The 14552-nt window shown below is 40.2% G+C and overlaps 2 protein-coding genes across 12 annotated transcripts in view; one reads left to right on the forward strand and one right to left on the reverse strand.

The window, feature by feature from the left end:
• Positions 1 to 7970, forward strand: part of SDCCAG8 (SHH signaling and ciliogenesis regulator SDCCAG8) — a 108548-nt gene extending 100578 nt beyond the window's left edge. For 4 of the 9 annotated variants that reach the window (XM_072035634.1, XM_038177273.2, XM_038177274.2 and 1 more), the window contains 4 exons: positions 965 to 1091; positions 1768 to 1791; positions 2968 to 3050; positions 7624 to 7970. In XM_072035634.1, coding sequence (XP_071891735.1) covers positions 965 to 1091; positions 1768 to 1791; positions 2968 to 3018 — 202 coding nt within the window. In that variant the 3' untranslated portion in view covers positions 3019 to 3050; positions 7624 to 7970. Of the gene's footprint in view, positions 1 to 964; positions 1100 to 1767; positions 1792 to 2959; positions 3051 to 7623 lie in introns of those variants that run through there. The other 5 variants (XR_011808142.1, XR_011808141.1, XM_072035635.1 and 2 more) reach the window with 3 other exon arrangements.
• Positions 7971 to 10604: 2634 nt separating this feature from the next.
• AKT3 (AKT serine/threonine kinase 3) overlaps positions 10605 to 14552 on the reverse strand; it is a 152896-nt gene continuing 148948 nt past the window's right edge. For all 3 annotated transcript variants that reach the window (XM_027453844.3, XM_027453846.3, XM_021271259.4), the window contains exon 14: positions 10605 to 14314. In XM_027453844.3, coding sequence (XP_027309645.1) covers positions 14229 to 14314 — 86 coding nt within the window. In that variant the 3' untranslated portion in view covers positions 10605 to 14228. The remainder of the gene's footprint in view (positions 14315 to 14552) is intronic.

Here is a 14552-nt window from a genome sequence, read left to right on the forward strand (position 1 = left end):
GAAATGCGCTTAATGCAAAAACACAATTTTCAGCTTATTTCTGTTCACTTTCCTTGTTACAGATCCAAGCAAACTTTTAAGATTTTTTTCATGGCAGGATTCAGAGGGCTAACCAGTCACTGGGGACATTCCAGGTTTTGTGATTAAAGTAAAGGTGCAGTTGCCCTTTCTACAAGGATGTTGTTACACTTGTTTCTCAAGTGTAAGCAAAGCCTTTGTGTACCCCTGCTGACACCCACTGGCTTGTTCTCCCTGTTTTGCAGCCCGTGATGAGAAGTCTTTGGAGTGGTGGGTTCTTAAATCCTTCCAGAGGAATCTCTGTTAGAGATTAACGCCGACATGCTTAATTACCACTAAGCTCACTTTAAATGATGTTGTGCTCTGTAATAAGTTTTGGGCATTGACCGGGGTGTAAAGAGCAGTGGAATGAAAACTAAACTTTCCGTCACTTCAGGTCCAGTTTGTCAGGGGATTGGGATACTTGGATTTATAATCTGGGCTAATGTCATTGAAATAACTGCCTAAAATCAGGAAACTGGTTTCTGAAGGAGCTGTAGGGTGTGTACGTCTGCCGACAGGTTTATTGCCATATCCCAAGAACAGCCCTGAACTCACAGCACCCTTTCTGTAGGAAAGAAGAGAAAGGCATGGCTTGCTCAGCTGCAGATGTCAGGATGGAGTCCTGTGGTCTTTACTGATGTTATTGAACAGCAAAACTGACTTGTTGTCACGTCACGACAGGGCTTCTAAGTTAGAAGTGCAGACATTTAAAAGTGCTCATTTAAAGTGTCAAGATCAAATGTACTGAGTGCCCTTTTGTGGAGTAATAATACTTCAGTCTCAGCCCAACACCAGGCTGAGCTGTGTCATCTGGGAGCTTGCACCTGCCAGTGCAAAGATCAAAGCTTCTGCAGAGAACTCCAACTTCAGACACACTGCACTCTTTTTATCTATTTTTTTCCAGGTTGCACCAGCTTGACAAGCACTGCCAGGCCACTGCCCAGCAGTTAGTGGAGCTACTCAACAAACAGAATCAGCTCTTCAAAGAGAAGCAGCTGCTAACAGAAGAGGTGCAGTTTCTGCGAATCCAGGTACTGTGCCAAAAGAAAAGAAAGTCTGAAGGGAATATTCTGCAGCTTTAGCGAAGAAATCCACCAGCAGTCTCTTTTCAGCTCTGGGGTTTTATTGTTGTTGTTCTAAGTAAGGCATTGCCTTTTAAAAAAAAAAAAAATCCATTCAACTGGAGATAGGCTGGTTGCTGGATCAGAGTCCCACTTAAACTAAATGAAGAGACAATAGAACAGCAGTAGTTATTCTTGGTTACAGTTCCTAGCTTTCTTATTGCAAGATTTTGTGTTCCTTTTCCAGAGAAAAGGGAAATCTGTTCTTCCACAGCATTAACATTTAAATAGTAGCTTGATGCTTGTAATTTCTTGGAGCATTTTGCTGACGTTTGTCAGCTTAAGTCCCCCTACCACTGTGATTTTTTCCCCTTATTTTTAAATGTTATTTTCTTTCCTGCTGCTTTGTGACCACTTACCTAAATGTGAGGTGGAGAATGTGAAATCAATCCACCTGAGCACTACTCACTGTAGTGCACCTTTGGCAGGACCAACTGTTGCTTCCAGTGGTCTCTAGGATGCTGCAGGTTCCCATGGGCTGTTGTTGCTTGGGTTTTTGGCCACTGTTCTTCAGCCGTTGCTTTAGAACTAAGGGAGAGGACTGCACGGTTTGTTTCATTCTTTCCCTTTCATCCATTTGTTTCAGAAAAAAGAGGAAGAAAGAGAAATAGTAAGTATAGAATGAAGTTTTCAGTAAAACTATTAAATAATCAAACCCTTGTTTTGTGACTAATTGAATTGCCTAATTCAACCATATCATGATGTTTTCTAACTAATAACTGGAGTTCTGTTAAAAGGGTAACAAGTTCACTGGAGAAAATGTTGTCCAGTAGCACACTTAGCAGTAAACAGAAAATAGATGTCTTACAACTTTCAAATATTTACATCATACTCTTTTTCATAGACTTTTTAGCTGTAGGATTTAATAAATGTTTAACCTAGGCAAATAAAATCCATATTTTGTTATGCTTTTAATCATGTCAGTGTGTTTGGTTTTACAGGACTTGCTGTCAGTAGACAAACCTGGTAACCCAAGATAGCGTCAGGTTATCAGCATGTAGTAATTACTGACAAATTTTAGGGCAACCATAGTGTTCTCTCTATAAGATGGTTGAAGAACATTTGCCATTCAGAAAAGAAAATGAAAGTTGCTACTCTAAGGGAAGCACTCTAGGTAATATGAAGAGACTTCATACGTAGTCCACAGAGATTCTGTCATTGGTAATGTGTTCTATCTGGAAGTGAGCATGTTTTTATGAGGTTGGGCGAAAGTACTAAATTGTACAGATGAGGAAAAAAAAATCATTCAGATACACAACCAAGACTTGACTAGCAAAATCTTCCTTTTTTCTGTTCATTATAAGTTAATTGTGTTCCAGAGGATACTTTTTAACGTGTGAATATTCAGAAGAGAAGTATATTTATTTTTTTTTTAATTATTACGAGTCCTAAAAATCTGTTTGCTGCTATTGAAAGCAACAGTGATTCTCTGGGAATTGGAATTCAGCCCAAAAAAGCTGTCTGGAATATCAGACGATTGTTTGAAGAAAACTAAAGGACATTTCGCTGTAAACTGGAGATTTTAACTACAGAAAGATGTATGTAGCTATTATAGAAATATATGTTAGAAATATCAGTTGCATAATCAGTATTGATCAGAGGTGAAAGTGACTTATGCCATGTTTTACTGTGTTATTCAACAGCTATCCTTTGCAGTTAATTTGGGGTTTTGGGGAGAAACCACTCATACCTAATGCTTTAAAAATGACGTAAAATACACTGACTGAAATTTGGTGTTATATCTTGGAACACACACCACTAGTAACTCTGCAATTGCATATTTCAGGAAAAGAAATGGGATGCAGATCTCAAACAGGACACAGATGGAATCAAGTAAAAACCTGGATGGATAAAGAGAAATGAGCATAAGTAGGTATTTTTTCTATACACTATATATAGAGGAAAGGGAGGGAGAGGAAAGGAGGACTAAAACTATTTGCAGATGTGGGTTGAATCTGGCAAACACTTCAAGACAAAGGGAGAAGAAAGTGTTTGAAATGTTTTGGGGCTAGAAATTGTTGGGGGGGGAGGGTTGTGTGGTGTTGTGTTTTTTTCTTTTTATACTGTTAAAAATGTAGGGCAAGCTCTCCAGAAAAGAAACAGGTTTACCTGACAGAATTTAAAAAAATAAAATAAAATATAATTTAAATTGGAGAGCAAGGAGGACATACAACTCTTGGCAAGGTGGGAACTTTTACAATTCAAATTTTACCTTAGATACATTTTGGGCTAGATAATCACTGTGGGTTCTCGTTTGATTTGGAGTTGGTTAGCTTTGTCACTTGCAATAGTATTTTCCTTCTCAGAAAGCAAAATGCTATTTCTTTAGAAAGGCTTCAGCTTGTTCTATAATGAATCATAAAAACTCAGTGTCATGTTGTAAGAAACATTATATAAATAATTGCATTTGGAGTGATGCTGTTGGAATGACAGCACTGCTACAGTTTATAGCTGTTCCTATAGCATTGTAAGCATTACCTTTAAAAAAAAATGCAATTGAAGTCCCAGATTTTAAAAATTGTTTCATTATTTTAATCTAGCTGACTTACAGGGAAAACAAAAACAAAACAAACAAAAAACTACTGCCAAACCTTTAGCCTTCATAGGATTTCCAGTGCTCATATTTACCATGTCTGGGGGAAAAAACGGAAAGAGAGAAAGAGGTCTTTAAATCCTGCTACATTTTGGTGTGTTGAGAATCTGTTTTTCATGGAAAACTCATGTGATACTGTAAGGAAAATTCTTGGTTTCATAATGAATGAAGAAAAAAAAAAAAAGCCATTTTAAAAGAAATACTTGATCCTGCTACATGCTGAATTCCTTACAGGCAACATGAGTTAAAAAGCTTTTTGCATCCTCGTTGAAGGATTAACCAAGGCAAGAACCATAGGATTCAAAAACACCTTTCTCATCCTTGGAAATGAATTACAGGCTTTTGAAATAATGATGTTAAATCTCATGGTACGGGAGGAAGCTCAGAACAATCACCTGCCCACGACCTTTGGGCTAGGCTTCACTTGGAAAATATTTGTCCCACAGACAGAGGATAGCAGAAGGCTCCCATTACCCATACCACTAGCAGAGATTTATGTCACTGTCATTGTTTTTCCAGTTCATTTCCTTGTCAAACTTATCTTGTGTATCTTCCATTCTAAAATGTAAAGTAGGCTCTAGGCATAGCCCCTGAGAAGCAGAGGAGTGAAATTCCTTCCCTCTGAAGGCGGTAATGGGTACATGATGAAGATGCTCACACCGAAATTTTAATTTTCAGAGAGCTAAAAAGGATCAGTATGATAATCTGGCCTGACCTTACAGCATGTGCTGTAGATGAAGCCTTCGCATTAATATTTAATAGATGGCAGTAATATTTAATAACGATATACAGCTTAACACAGGCAGATCCACCAAAAGGTAGTCAAAAGTTTAATTATGGGATTTCTACTTCTGATTTTGAAAGCTTTTGAAGGATCCAGGTTTTGTGTTTCTACCTTTGAAAGTCTCTCTTACCCGGCAAGTTACTGCAAATCAGGAGAGCAAGAGATACGTAACTCCCATTCTATATAGTTACTAAATACAAATGTGTGTAATAGAGGAAAAAAATATTTAAGTTGAGATGACTAGAAACCTCAGCACTGTCCACCCAGTGTGTTTATGTTTCTGAAGGCTGGAATGCTCTTCACTTGCAGGATCTGCCTTGGTGTCCCTCAGTTTCACAGAAAGAGCTGTTTGTCCCAGTTTTAATCTCCTTGCAGACTCTGGCCAGCTGAGCCCGCCAGCGTGCAGGCCAGCTGACAGGATTGGGACCTCAGGGATTACCCCCAGCCACATCTGCCATCCCACGCCGCTGGTCTGTCCTCTCCCCTGGACATCTCCCTGTGCAAGTCTGCCCTTCCCCGTGTTCTTCAGATTGTCATGCCGCTGAAACTGGCTCGTCCGTCATTTCAGATGTCCCGTTTTTCAGTGAGCCCATTGCTCTGTGAACAAACCACTCCTTTCCCAAACAGAACATAAAATATACTCACCCTTAAGTATCTTCCCCTCGTCACGCCTCTCGTGCCTTCGTGTGAGCTACTGTCAGAATTACAGCCGGTCCTGGACTGAGATTGTCTTTGTTCTCCTAGGTCTGCATGAATTTTCAGTGGGGCGCCAGCAACAAATGTAGTGTTTGATGGGCTCCCAAGTCCCAAGTGCCCGTTTTGCTTCTTTTTTTTTTTTTTTTTTTTTTTTTTCAATTTAAACATTAAAGCTAGCCTTCTGTATGTCCAGAAAATGAGTAGCCCTTCCACTTCTGATGTCAGAATTGATTCAGGCTGATCCTTATGTGGGCTTTTTTTATTTATTTTTTTATTGTGGTCTTAATGTACAAAAATGTGCATCTGTTGGATTTTTTTTTATAACAGCCAGTGACATTCTACAGCCACAGTGTTGGTTTTTTTTGGAGCAGGAGAAAGGAAGGTCATGACTACTGCTTAGGTGGCATTTAATCAAGTGGTGATGAGCGTAGGACCACGGTAGGTGGAGCTTTGGGTTTTGTGATGCTGCAGCTGGGCGCAGGAGGCTGGGATGGCCCGGGAGGTGTCTGGCAGTGGCAGCAGCAGGGCGGCCTGGCCCCTCTGAGAGCACCATGCTGACCAAACAGGCATCTAGTGGCTCCTCTCCCCGCCCCTGCAACTAGCATTAACATCAGTTAAAACACTGGGGTTTCTATGGCTCTGCTACCTACAAAATTGAAATCTGTAAGACTAGCCAGCCACACAGCTAAAAGAGCTGCCCCTGGGGGGAGGGAGCGTGGGGAGAACTTTGAGCACTTTGTGCTGCAGCACTCTGCTCACTCAGCTGGGAGGAGGAGAGCGGCACATCCCAAACAACTGCTTTAGCATCCAGCCTGCTGTGCCATTGGGCACGCTGAGACTTTGCCAGTATTTGCACTTTTGTTTTTAAAGCAGATGAAGCGTGGCTGTAGTCAGATGGAGAAATGCTGACTTCGTCAACCATGCAGGGGTTCAGCATCTTGCAAAGCATTAACTTGGAGTAACTGTGCGGATGGAAGAAACGCAGGCAGCCTGCAGTGCTAGAGGTGGCTGTCTTGGTACCTAACCCATTTACACGCATCTGAGCAGGGCTAATGAAAACCTTTCTGTGGCTTCAGGTGGTAAGGAAAGGCAACAGCAGCTCCTTAGTTAGAGGCATAGATGACAGGATGAAACTTCTAGGTAGAAATGTTTTGAGGCTTGGTGGCATAAAACAGCTGTCTGAGAAGTGGTACCTAAAAGAACAAGCAGTGGTACCAAGGATGCTCATACCAGTAGCTAGGGGAGAGAGCAGTGCACTAACACACCAGGCATTCAGCTGCACCTCAAAGGGCAGCCTTTCCGAGCCACAAGTGGCCAGGAGACTTCTTCAGGAGCTGGGTGGAGTGCTCTTTGTCTTTTTAATCTTCTGTTTGTATTCTAATGCTGGCCCTTTAATGAAGCACAGCCTGGGCTTCCTCTGGCTGTCACTAACTAGCCCCTGATGCTGAGTCTGACCCCTAACTCTTTTCAGGGATGTAATTCATTTTTCAGTGCACTAGTTGTGGATACAACCATAGCACTGATGTGGTGCATGTATTTCAGGGGAAAAAAAAAAGTACCATGTTATTGTTTTTAATTAATTCTTTAATGAACTGCAACATTATAAATCCTTTCTTAACTCAGTCCTCAGTACCTTACCAACTCAAAAAAAAAAAAAGAAAAAAAAAAAAGAAAAACTCTAAGTCCTCTAATGCAAAACCAGCCCAAATTGAAAGTTTATTTTTATTTGAGGTCATTTACATCTCTTAAATTCAAATTTCGGAACTCCAGTTGCTTAATTCTAGGTAGCTACCCCAGCTCCACTAGAGTTTGATGTCTCGCCCTTAATTAAGTCGTGAAGTGCTACTGAGGAGGCACAAACAATAGCTATGCAAGAGCTTATAAACTGCAAATTAGCCTTCCCACCAGAGGTTTCCTAACAGCACACAGGCAGCTTCCTGTTTTGCTACAGCTGCCCACCCCATATACAGTCTGTACAATTCACAGTAAACAGTCTCTGGCACAAACCTGTCTCCTTCTTCCTGGAAGGGAGAAGGGGCAGGATCTTAGACGTGCCCCAAAACAAGAGCTTGGTTATTTACTGCTAAACATGAGCGATGGCTAAAGCTCATGGAGATCTTGTTTTTCAGAAATCAGATAGCTCTTGTTCTTGCTACCTGTAAGATTGCTGATCTTAGAAAGCGGTGAGGACCACAGGAAGCACAGGCTTTGAAACAGAGCTTGTTTACATAGCATTGCCACATTCTTAACCATTTACGTATTTCTTTTCTAAGAACTCACCCACGGGCTGAAGTGACACAAATGAGAGATGCAAGCAGCTCCATACAGACTACTTACTTACACTCCCATCTCCTTCTTCTGTCTTTCAGTTCTCCTTTGCACCCGTCTGAAACTCAGGCTTGTTTGAAGCTCACACAGAGAAGCGTTCGCAGAAAACAGACACACTGGCTAATTTCAACTGGTTTATATTTGTTTTTAACTACAGAATCATAAATATTTTGAAACATTACTCACCTACCAAACTTTCTAGGAAGACAGCTGAGACTTTTCTAAGAAAAGGCTAGGTTTGCAATCCAGTTTTAACAGCTGTTATGAAGCATCAGCTTAATTCATAATTTGTACAATTTTTTATAAAATGTTTTTATCTATTTTTGTAATTTAACATAGATGTCTTATTTACAGATGGCAATACCAATAAACTGAATTTGATTCATTACTTTTCCTGGTTGTGTCCTTTTTTGCATTCAAGGGAAAATGTGTGTTTGGGAAGGAAGGAAAGGGTGCTTAAATCTCATAGAAATCACAGTGTGCTGAAGTTCATAACTCATGACCAGAATCTACCAGGGAACTTTGAATAGGAATGACCAGAATCTACCTGGGAACTTCAGTTGTACAAGCTACTTTCCACTTTTATACAAAAGTCAGGGTCCTAACAACTCTTAATCCATCAGGAGGGCTTAAGAACAATTGAGAAATATTCCCTGTAATGTGGAGTAATTTGCACAGGGTAGGTTTCTCATCAAAACAGTCACTGGCTAACACCTTTGAGACAAAGGGACCCTTTGTTAGCAAAGGCTAATACGTATGTGAGGTGCCTGGCTCTCAACACTGAAGTGATTCTAGACTTTCCCCCTGGAAGATACTTCACTATCTTGGGGATGGGTATCAGCTGAACTCTGCTTCAAATTATTGAACTCAAAACATTTGGAGGCTACATTTGGAGGGCTTCTTTCCGGTTAACTTTATATTTGTAAAGGTTACTTTCCAAGTACCAGGCTGTTTCAGAAAGAATTCATCTGAACCTTTTGCTGAACTAGTGCATAATAAACTAACCAGGTAAGAAAAGGTTTCTACATTCAGTGTAGTTGCTGAATTGCACTGGTAAAGGGGGGGGGGGGGGGGAGGGGAAGGGAGCGCAAAGAACAGTTCCCAGTCAATAAGGCTACTTCAGCCAGCATGAACACATAAAATGTAACAGAAGTAGGAGTAACAACACATGCAATAAGTTACCATTTGCTGTGGGACACAATCTTTCATTCCTTGTATTTTAAGAATTACTAGTGGTACAGCCTTAACATCAAAGTGTTTTTTCTTCCCATTTCAATTTCCTGCCATATGAAACTACCAAACACATCTGAACTCCTCCCTAAACTGCTTCACCGCTATGACAATAAACATGCTTAAATCTCCTCGGGTCTTTTGGGAAGGGAAAGGCTGCTGATGAAAATTCCTTTCTAGCTCAACTACGGGTTCTCCACGCTAGTCAGGTGGACAATTTTATTTTATTTCTCACTACTTTATAGATGGTTACATAGGTAAGAATATATGTCTATAAATCTGCAAACTTATTACTTTTCCCCACACCGTAAATCTGTGTTTAAATAGGAGCAGTGCCTATCAGCCACATGCGTGAAGGACCTCAGGCACCCAGTCCCAGCACTTAGGCTTCACTGAGATCCTGGAGCTGCTGTGCCATGGCCCAGGGCACAGCTGGACCCTCAACCTTTCTGGACCTACCTCACCTGCTGCAGCCACCACTGTGATTACAAGGATCAATTTCTCTGCAGCAGCTACTCTACTCATAGCAATCACTTACTCACTGTGCACAGACAGTGCCAGGTCTACCCCGCTCCCGTTCCCCCACCCCGCCCTGTCCTTACCCACAAACTGCTTACTTTTACGAAGTTTACAAAGTTCAGATCAGGCGATCGCATCCAGGAGCTTCCATGCCCACAGCTAGAGCATCGCCCCCCTGAGGCATCACCCCTGTGCCTCCATGCAGAATGAGCAGAGGCTCCTTCCATGGCCACAGCTGAGTCCTGTCACTGATCTGCAAATATTGCAACTACTGTCTGTCTGTTTGTCCCTTTCTACTGCTCCTTCCGGCCTACTTCAAGGGGAAAACAAGACCCGGCTCACACACTTACTTACGTTCCAGGGAAGGGTTCATGCCTGAGAACTGAGCTAAAACCCAGATGACCGACTGCTCCAGGGACACTCAGCCCTCCTGGCTGGCTGCTGCAATTAGGCTTGGGCCAGTTGGCGGGCGTCAACGAGTCCCACCCCGAGGTGCCCTGCAAATCACACCTTCCCCTTGCTTCCTCCAGCATGCTGCCAAGCTACGCAACTTGAGGCTACGGCTTTCATTCGATGACAACACGCTTAAATGTTGGCTGTTCTGATAGGAACGTAGCCCTGCATAATCAGTACTTGAAAAGTACAACCCAAATTTACTTTTAGAAGTTACATACACCTCGCAGAGTTAACACAGACCACCTGTATGGAAATAGCCTTGGGCCACAGCACAAATACATCTTGCTTAGCCATTAAAACCTCTTTTTGTTGTTTGTTTGTGTTTTGTTTTTTGTTTTTTTTTGACAATACTGTAACTTAATTTACAAGCTGAAACTGATCACCCAGTATCTGAAATACATCACATCAAGTTACAGTTATCACTAGGACTTCACAGCAAATAAAACTTTGAACTAAACATGCACAGATCATTATATATACAGTGATAAAAAAATAACGATGTACATTTTCTTGTAAGAAGAAATTAAGTAAATTCTTTGTGCATTTCAGGATTGAAACATCTAACCTATATAAAATTACTTTAAAATATGAAGTAAATATTTAAACCAAAACTTGAGAAATCTTTTGTAATCTGCAATATAGCCTTCTCGTTTCAGATTTTCTTTCTCTGACACAGAACAGATTAGGAACTTTATCCTCTAAGATATTTAATAATAATGTGCAGATATAAAAAAATACGTCCTTTGTGGCAAGCTTGAACATATATATAATATATTTACAAACCTCCAGAACAAATTAGCATTAAAAAACACAGAAGTAGCAGATTGACATAGTGTTTTATTTAAGCTGTCTGTACGAAGGAAAATAATGTGCATCCCTATCATATACGTGTAAAAATACTAAGGATGTACAGTGTACAAAAACAGTTTCTTGTAGTTATTTCACATCCTTGTGGGTCATATACTTAAGGAAATAAACAGTTTAAGTATGACCAACAGTAATACGGTTTCTTGGGTTCATAGTCGTGTCTGCTTAATATCCTTAACCATATGACTAGATCTTGCATGGATCTAATGAAAGAACTAGCAAGGTCAAGAAATGTCACAAACTCTAAAGCTACAGGGAGGTAATTCAATTACCAATTTAGAGGTTTTTATTTAAATAAATACTTTACATTTCATGCTTGCCTGTAATGCACTACCAGGAGCAAGATAAGGAAATTCTACTGTAGACAGTACAAACAGTAGCAGCAAAGTGTGTACATTGAGGTGTAATATATAGACCCTGCAGTTAGTAAGGAAAGACCTTACTTTTGTACTCTAGGAGAAGCACATGGCCCCTGCAAGAACAGTCAGCTTTAAGAAGCCGCAAGTAAAGATGGAAAAAATGTAAAACAATACTGGAATAAATGTTCTGTAAGCAACAGGAATGTACTGGAAGATGGATTAGTGTGGAAAGCAAAGCCGTGTGCAAAACTGCCAAAACCCAAACAGAAATGACCTATTTCCTCCGAGATGGCTGCAGTACAAGAGGGCATACTGTCTGCCGTGGAAGTCAGTACAAGCTGGAGTCAAAGTCTGAAATGTACTGTGCTCAAAAGGCTCATCAAGGTAACCAGCCACCACCACGCACTGTCCAAACCCAACTACAACTACAAACAGGCAAAGAAGAGCTTTGAGAGTTTCTCCCAGCACAGCTTGTTAATTTCTCTTTCTTCCATCTCTGACACTGCTAAGAGGGAATTCCCCAGCCCCGGGCAGCATTAAATGACTGCTGACTCTCTCCATAGCATGAACTTGATCTATGATATTTTGGAAGGCAGATAACACAATACACACTGATTGAAGCCTTAAAAAGTTTTCAGATAATTCGCCCACAGATATTTACTGCGAACTGCACTCTAACTAGCTACACTGTGATGAACCTAGCCACAGGGTTTCTTTCTTCTCAGCACGAGGAAGGGTTGGCCAGAGGCACAACTCCAGTTGGTCATTAGCTATAGGTGCCCTGTGTCAAAAAATTTATTGCTGTTAAAAGCTGGAAAAAAAAAAGAAAAAAAAAAAAGAAAAAAAAAAAACACCACAGGCATATAACACAGATTTTGAATCACCATAGTTTTAGTCTGTAAGTATGAGGCCTTTGCAGAAAACTAATTAATGCCCATCTCCTAAGTAATCGGTTATTTCAGTCACTCACTCACTGTGTCAGTACAGACACTTCTACAGACCTGCAATGCATTTACTGTGCTCGCTCTCTCTACAGAGGGATAATTTCTACATGTTTAGTGTTACAAGGAGACAGAATGAGATCCTATGTAGTTAGCATATACATCATGATATATTTCTGACTGATTATCCACCCATTACTAAAGATAAAACACGAAACATGAAAAATTGTCTAAATTAGTCTGCGTCTTTAGCTGCCTTGCTAAAATGCCCATTTTGCCCCTTGACTGTCCCAGCATATGCACTGCCAGCAGTGGGCTTCACGCCAGGATACTCAACTTTCCACATCAAGAGGCTAAGGCATCTGCGTATGAACATCTCCTTTCAGACTCACCTCCTCACTCACACAACGCAATCAGTAATACTCTGTGATATCACAGTCTTCATGGGAGCTAACAAGATACGAACACAGAGATACTTCAAATGATAATCCCATGGAGTCAGGGCTTTCAGGCGCCGTTAGCAAGGGCACGTGCACACCATTACTGCACTGCAAAATATCCCAGCTCCTAGCACCAAAGGGTTTATTATTAAGATTATCATTGCTGAAGATCAAAGCTAAAGCTTGTGCACATGTTCTGTTAGATACAGATCTTCGGAAATGGAAAGACGTTTTCCTGTCAGTGGAGCGTTTCTTGAAATGCTTTAAATTCCGTCAATCGGGTACCATGGTCACATGTAACATGCTGGGTTTCGTAACTCTTTTGGTTGAGGACAAACTTTCCTTGAGAATGGCTGATCCCAGAAATTTACTATTTTAATTATTAAAGTGCTTTTCTCGTAATCACTGGGGTCTCATTGTTCAAATATGTTTCCTTCATACAGGACAGAAATTTTCTATTGTGCCATCAGGCTTTTACAGTATCTTTATCCTGAATAGAGCACAAGATGTAGCTTTTTTGTTTGTTTTTAACCCTTTGGCACATGAAGTTGGAACTCCTCACCTCCACTGCCAAAGAATTAAAAGAGTATTTCATTCACAAAAATCTGATTCTAAGCAGTATGTACAATTTCAGAGCCTTGTTAAAATTTCCACATGGGATAAAAGTGCATTATTCCCTTCAGCTTGTACAGTCCTTCCATATATTACAAAATTAACTGCTATAAGCCTGTTCTATCTAAGATGTAGCAGCATTTGCAAACATGACACATACAAACCTTATCTCTAAAAATAAATACTACCGCAGTATAACAAAAAAAAAAAAAGGAAAGAAAATAAAAGAAAAAAAAAAAGAAGAATATTCAGAGTTAAACACCTGTAGAAAAAGCTAATTCACAAACTCAAAAATAAGTAAGGCAAACAACTGTTTACCTTGGTGCACACATTTTGGTGAAAAGCAATACCATTATGCCTGTCTACATTCTTCAGCCATCAGAGGTGATGTATATCATGAAAGAAAAAGAAAAGCATGAGAAAGATGTTATCTGGTGCAAATTATAAGACCCCTAAACAACTTCAACTGCTGCTTTTATGCCTTCATTTCTTGCATGTATAATGTTCGATTCTCCATGATTGCACATGAACCTGGAAGTTCTAAGTGGCAGGCTGGGTGAGCCCAGCCCTTCTGCTTCTTCTGTAGTATCCAACAGTAATTAAAAAATAATATATATATATATTTATATATATCAACAGTTTAAGTCCTTCTCTCAAACGTTTCCCAAGCAAATTCCAGCCAGATGTTAATGACAGAGACCTGCTTCAAGTAATGATATGCCTAACAAAAACCTTGCATATGTACATCACCACCCCTACGTTTTCTTGTTCTAACCAGCACAAACAGATGCAAGAAAATATTATAGACTAGTCTTTTTAGACTAATTACAATTTTGATTCATCTTCTAGAAGAAGATAAGCTGGACCAACACGTTTTCCTGTTTAGCCTCCACTGTGAGGAAAAATAGATGACTTTGTGCACAAAGTGTACAACGCTGAAGTAAAGTCATCTACCTTCAAAGAAACTGTTAGTAACTTCTTGACGTTGCTATTATACTGAGACGGTGGGCAGCAGCAATAGCAGGAGAGCATAGAGAGCTACCATATTTCATGCAAAACCAAAATGGATTTTAGGTAGGTTTGGGAAATAACTTTGTTCAATTTGGAATGGTCTCTGAAAGTGCCCCTGCTATCTTAAATAGTATCTAGTACTGGTGGTGATGTTCAGGAATCATTTTCAGTGATAAACCTAAGATGACAGTGAAGCAGCAGAACAAAAAAGTTATTCTCGTCCACTTGCGGAGTAGGAAAACTGGGGGAAATGCGGCCGCCTCTCATTGTCCATGCAGTCCATACCATCCTCGTCATCTGTATTAAGGCAGAAGTTCAAAACATCATTATATTTACTATAAAATTTTATTATTCACCTAACATGCAGCCCATCTTTCAGAGTTCAATGCTGAAGTTAAAGGCTCGAGTTAAAAATCCATCTCCATTCACATAAGTTTATGCTCATACAGTAGACTGATGCTCATGGAAAAGGTATCCTTTCAGTAGGTCATCACTACAGCAGTGTGGGGATTTTTTTTTGTTTATTTATTTATTA

The sequence above is a fragment of the Anas platyrhynchos genome, chromosome 3 (assembly GCF_047663525.1).
Source record: "Anas platyrhynchos isolate ZD024472 breed Pekin duck chromosome 3, IASCAAS_PekinDuck_T2T, whole genome shotgun sequence".
Taxonomy (NCBI): domain Eukaryota; kingdom Metazoa; phylum Chordata; class Aves; order Anseriformes; family Anatidae; genus Anas; species Anas platyrhynchos.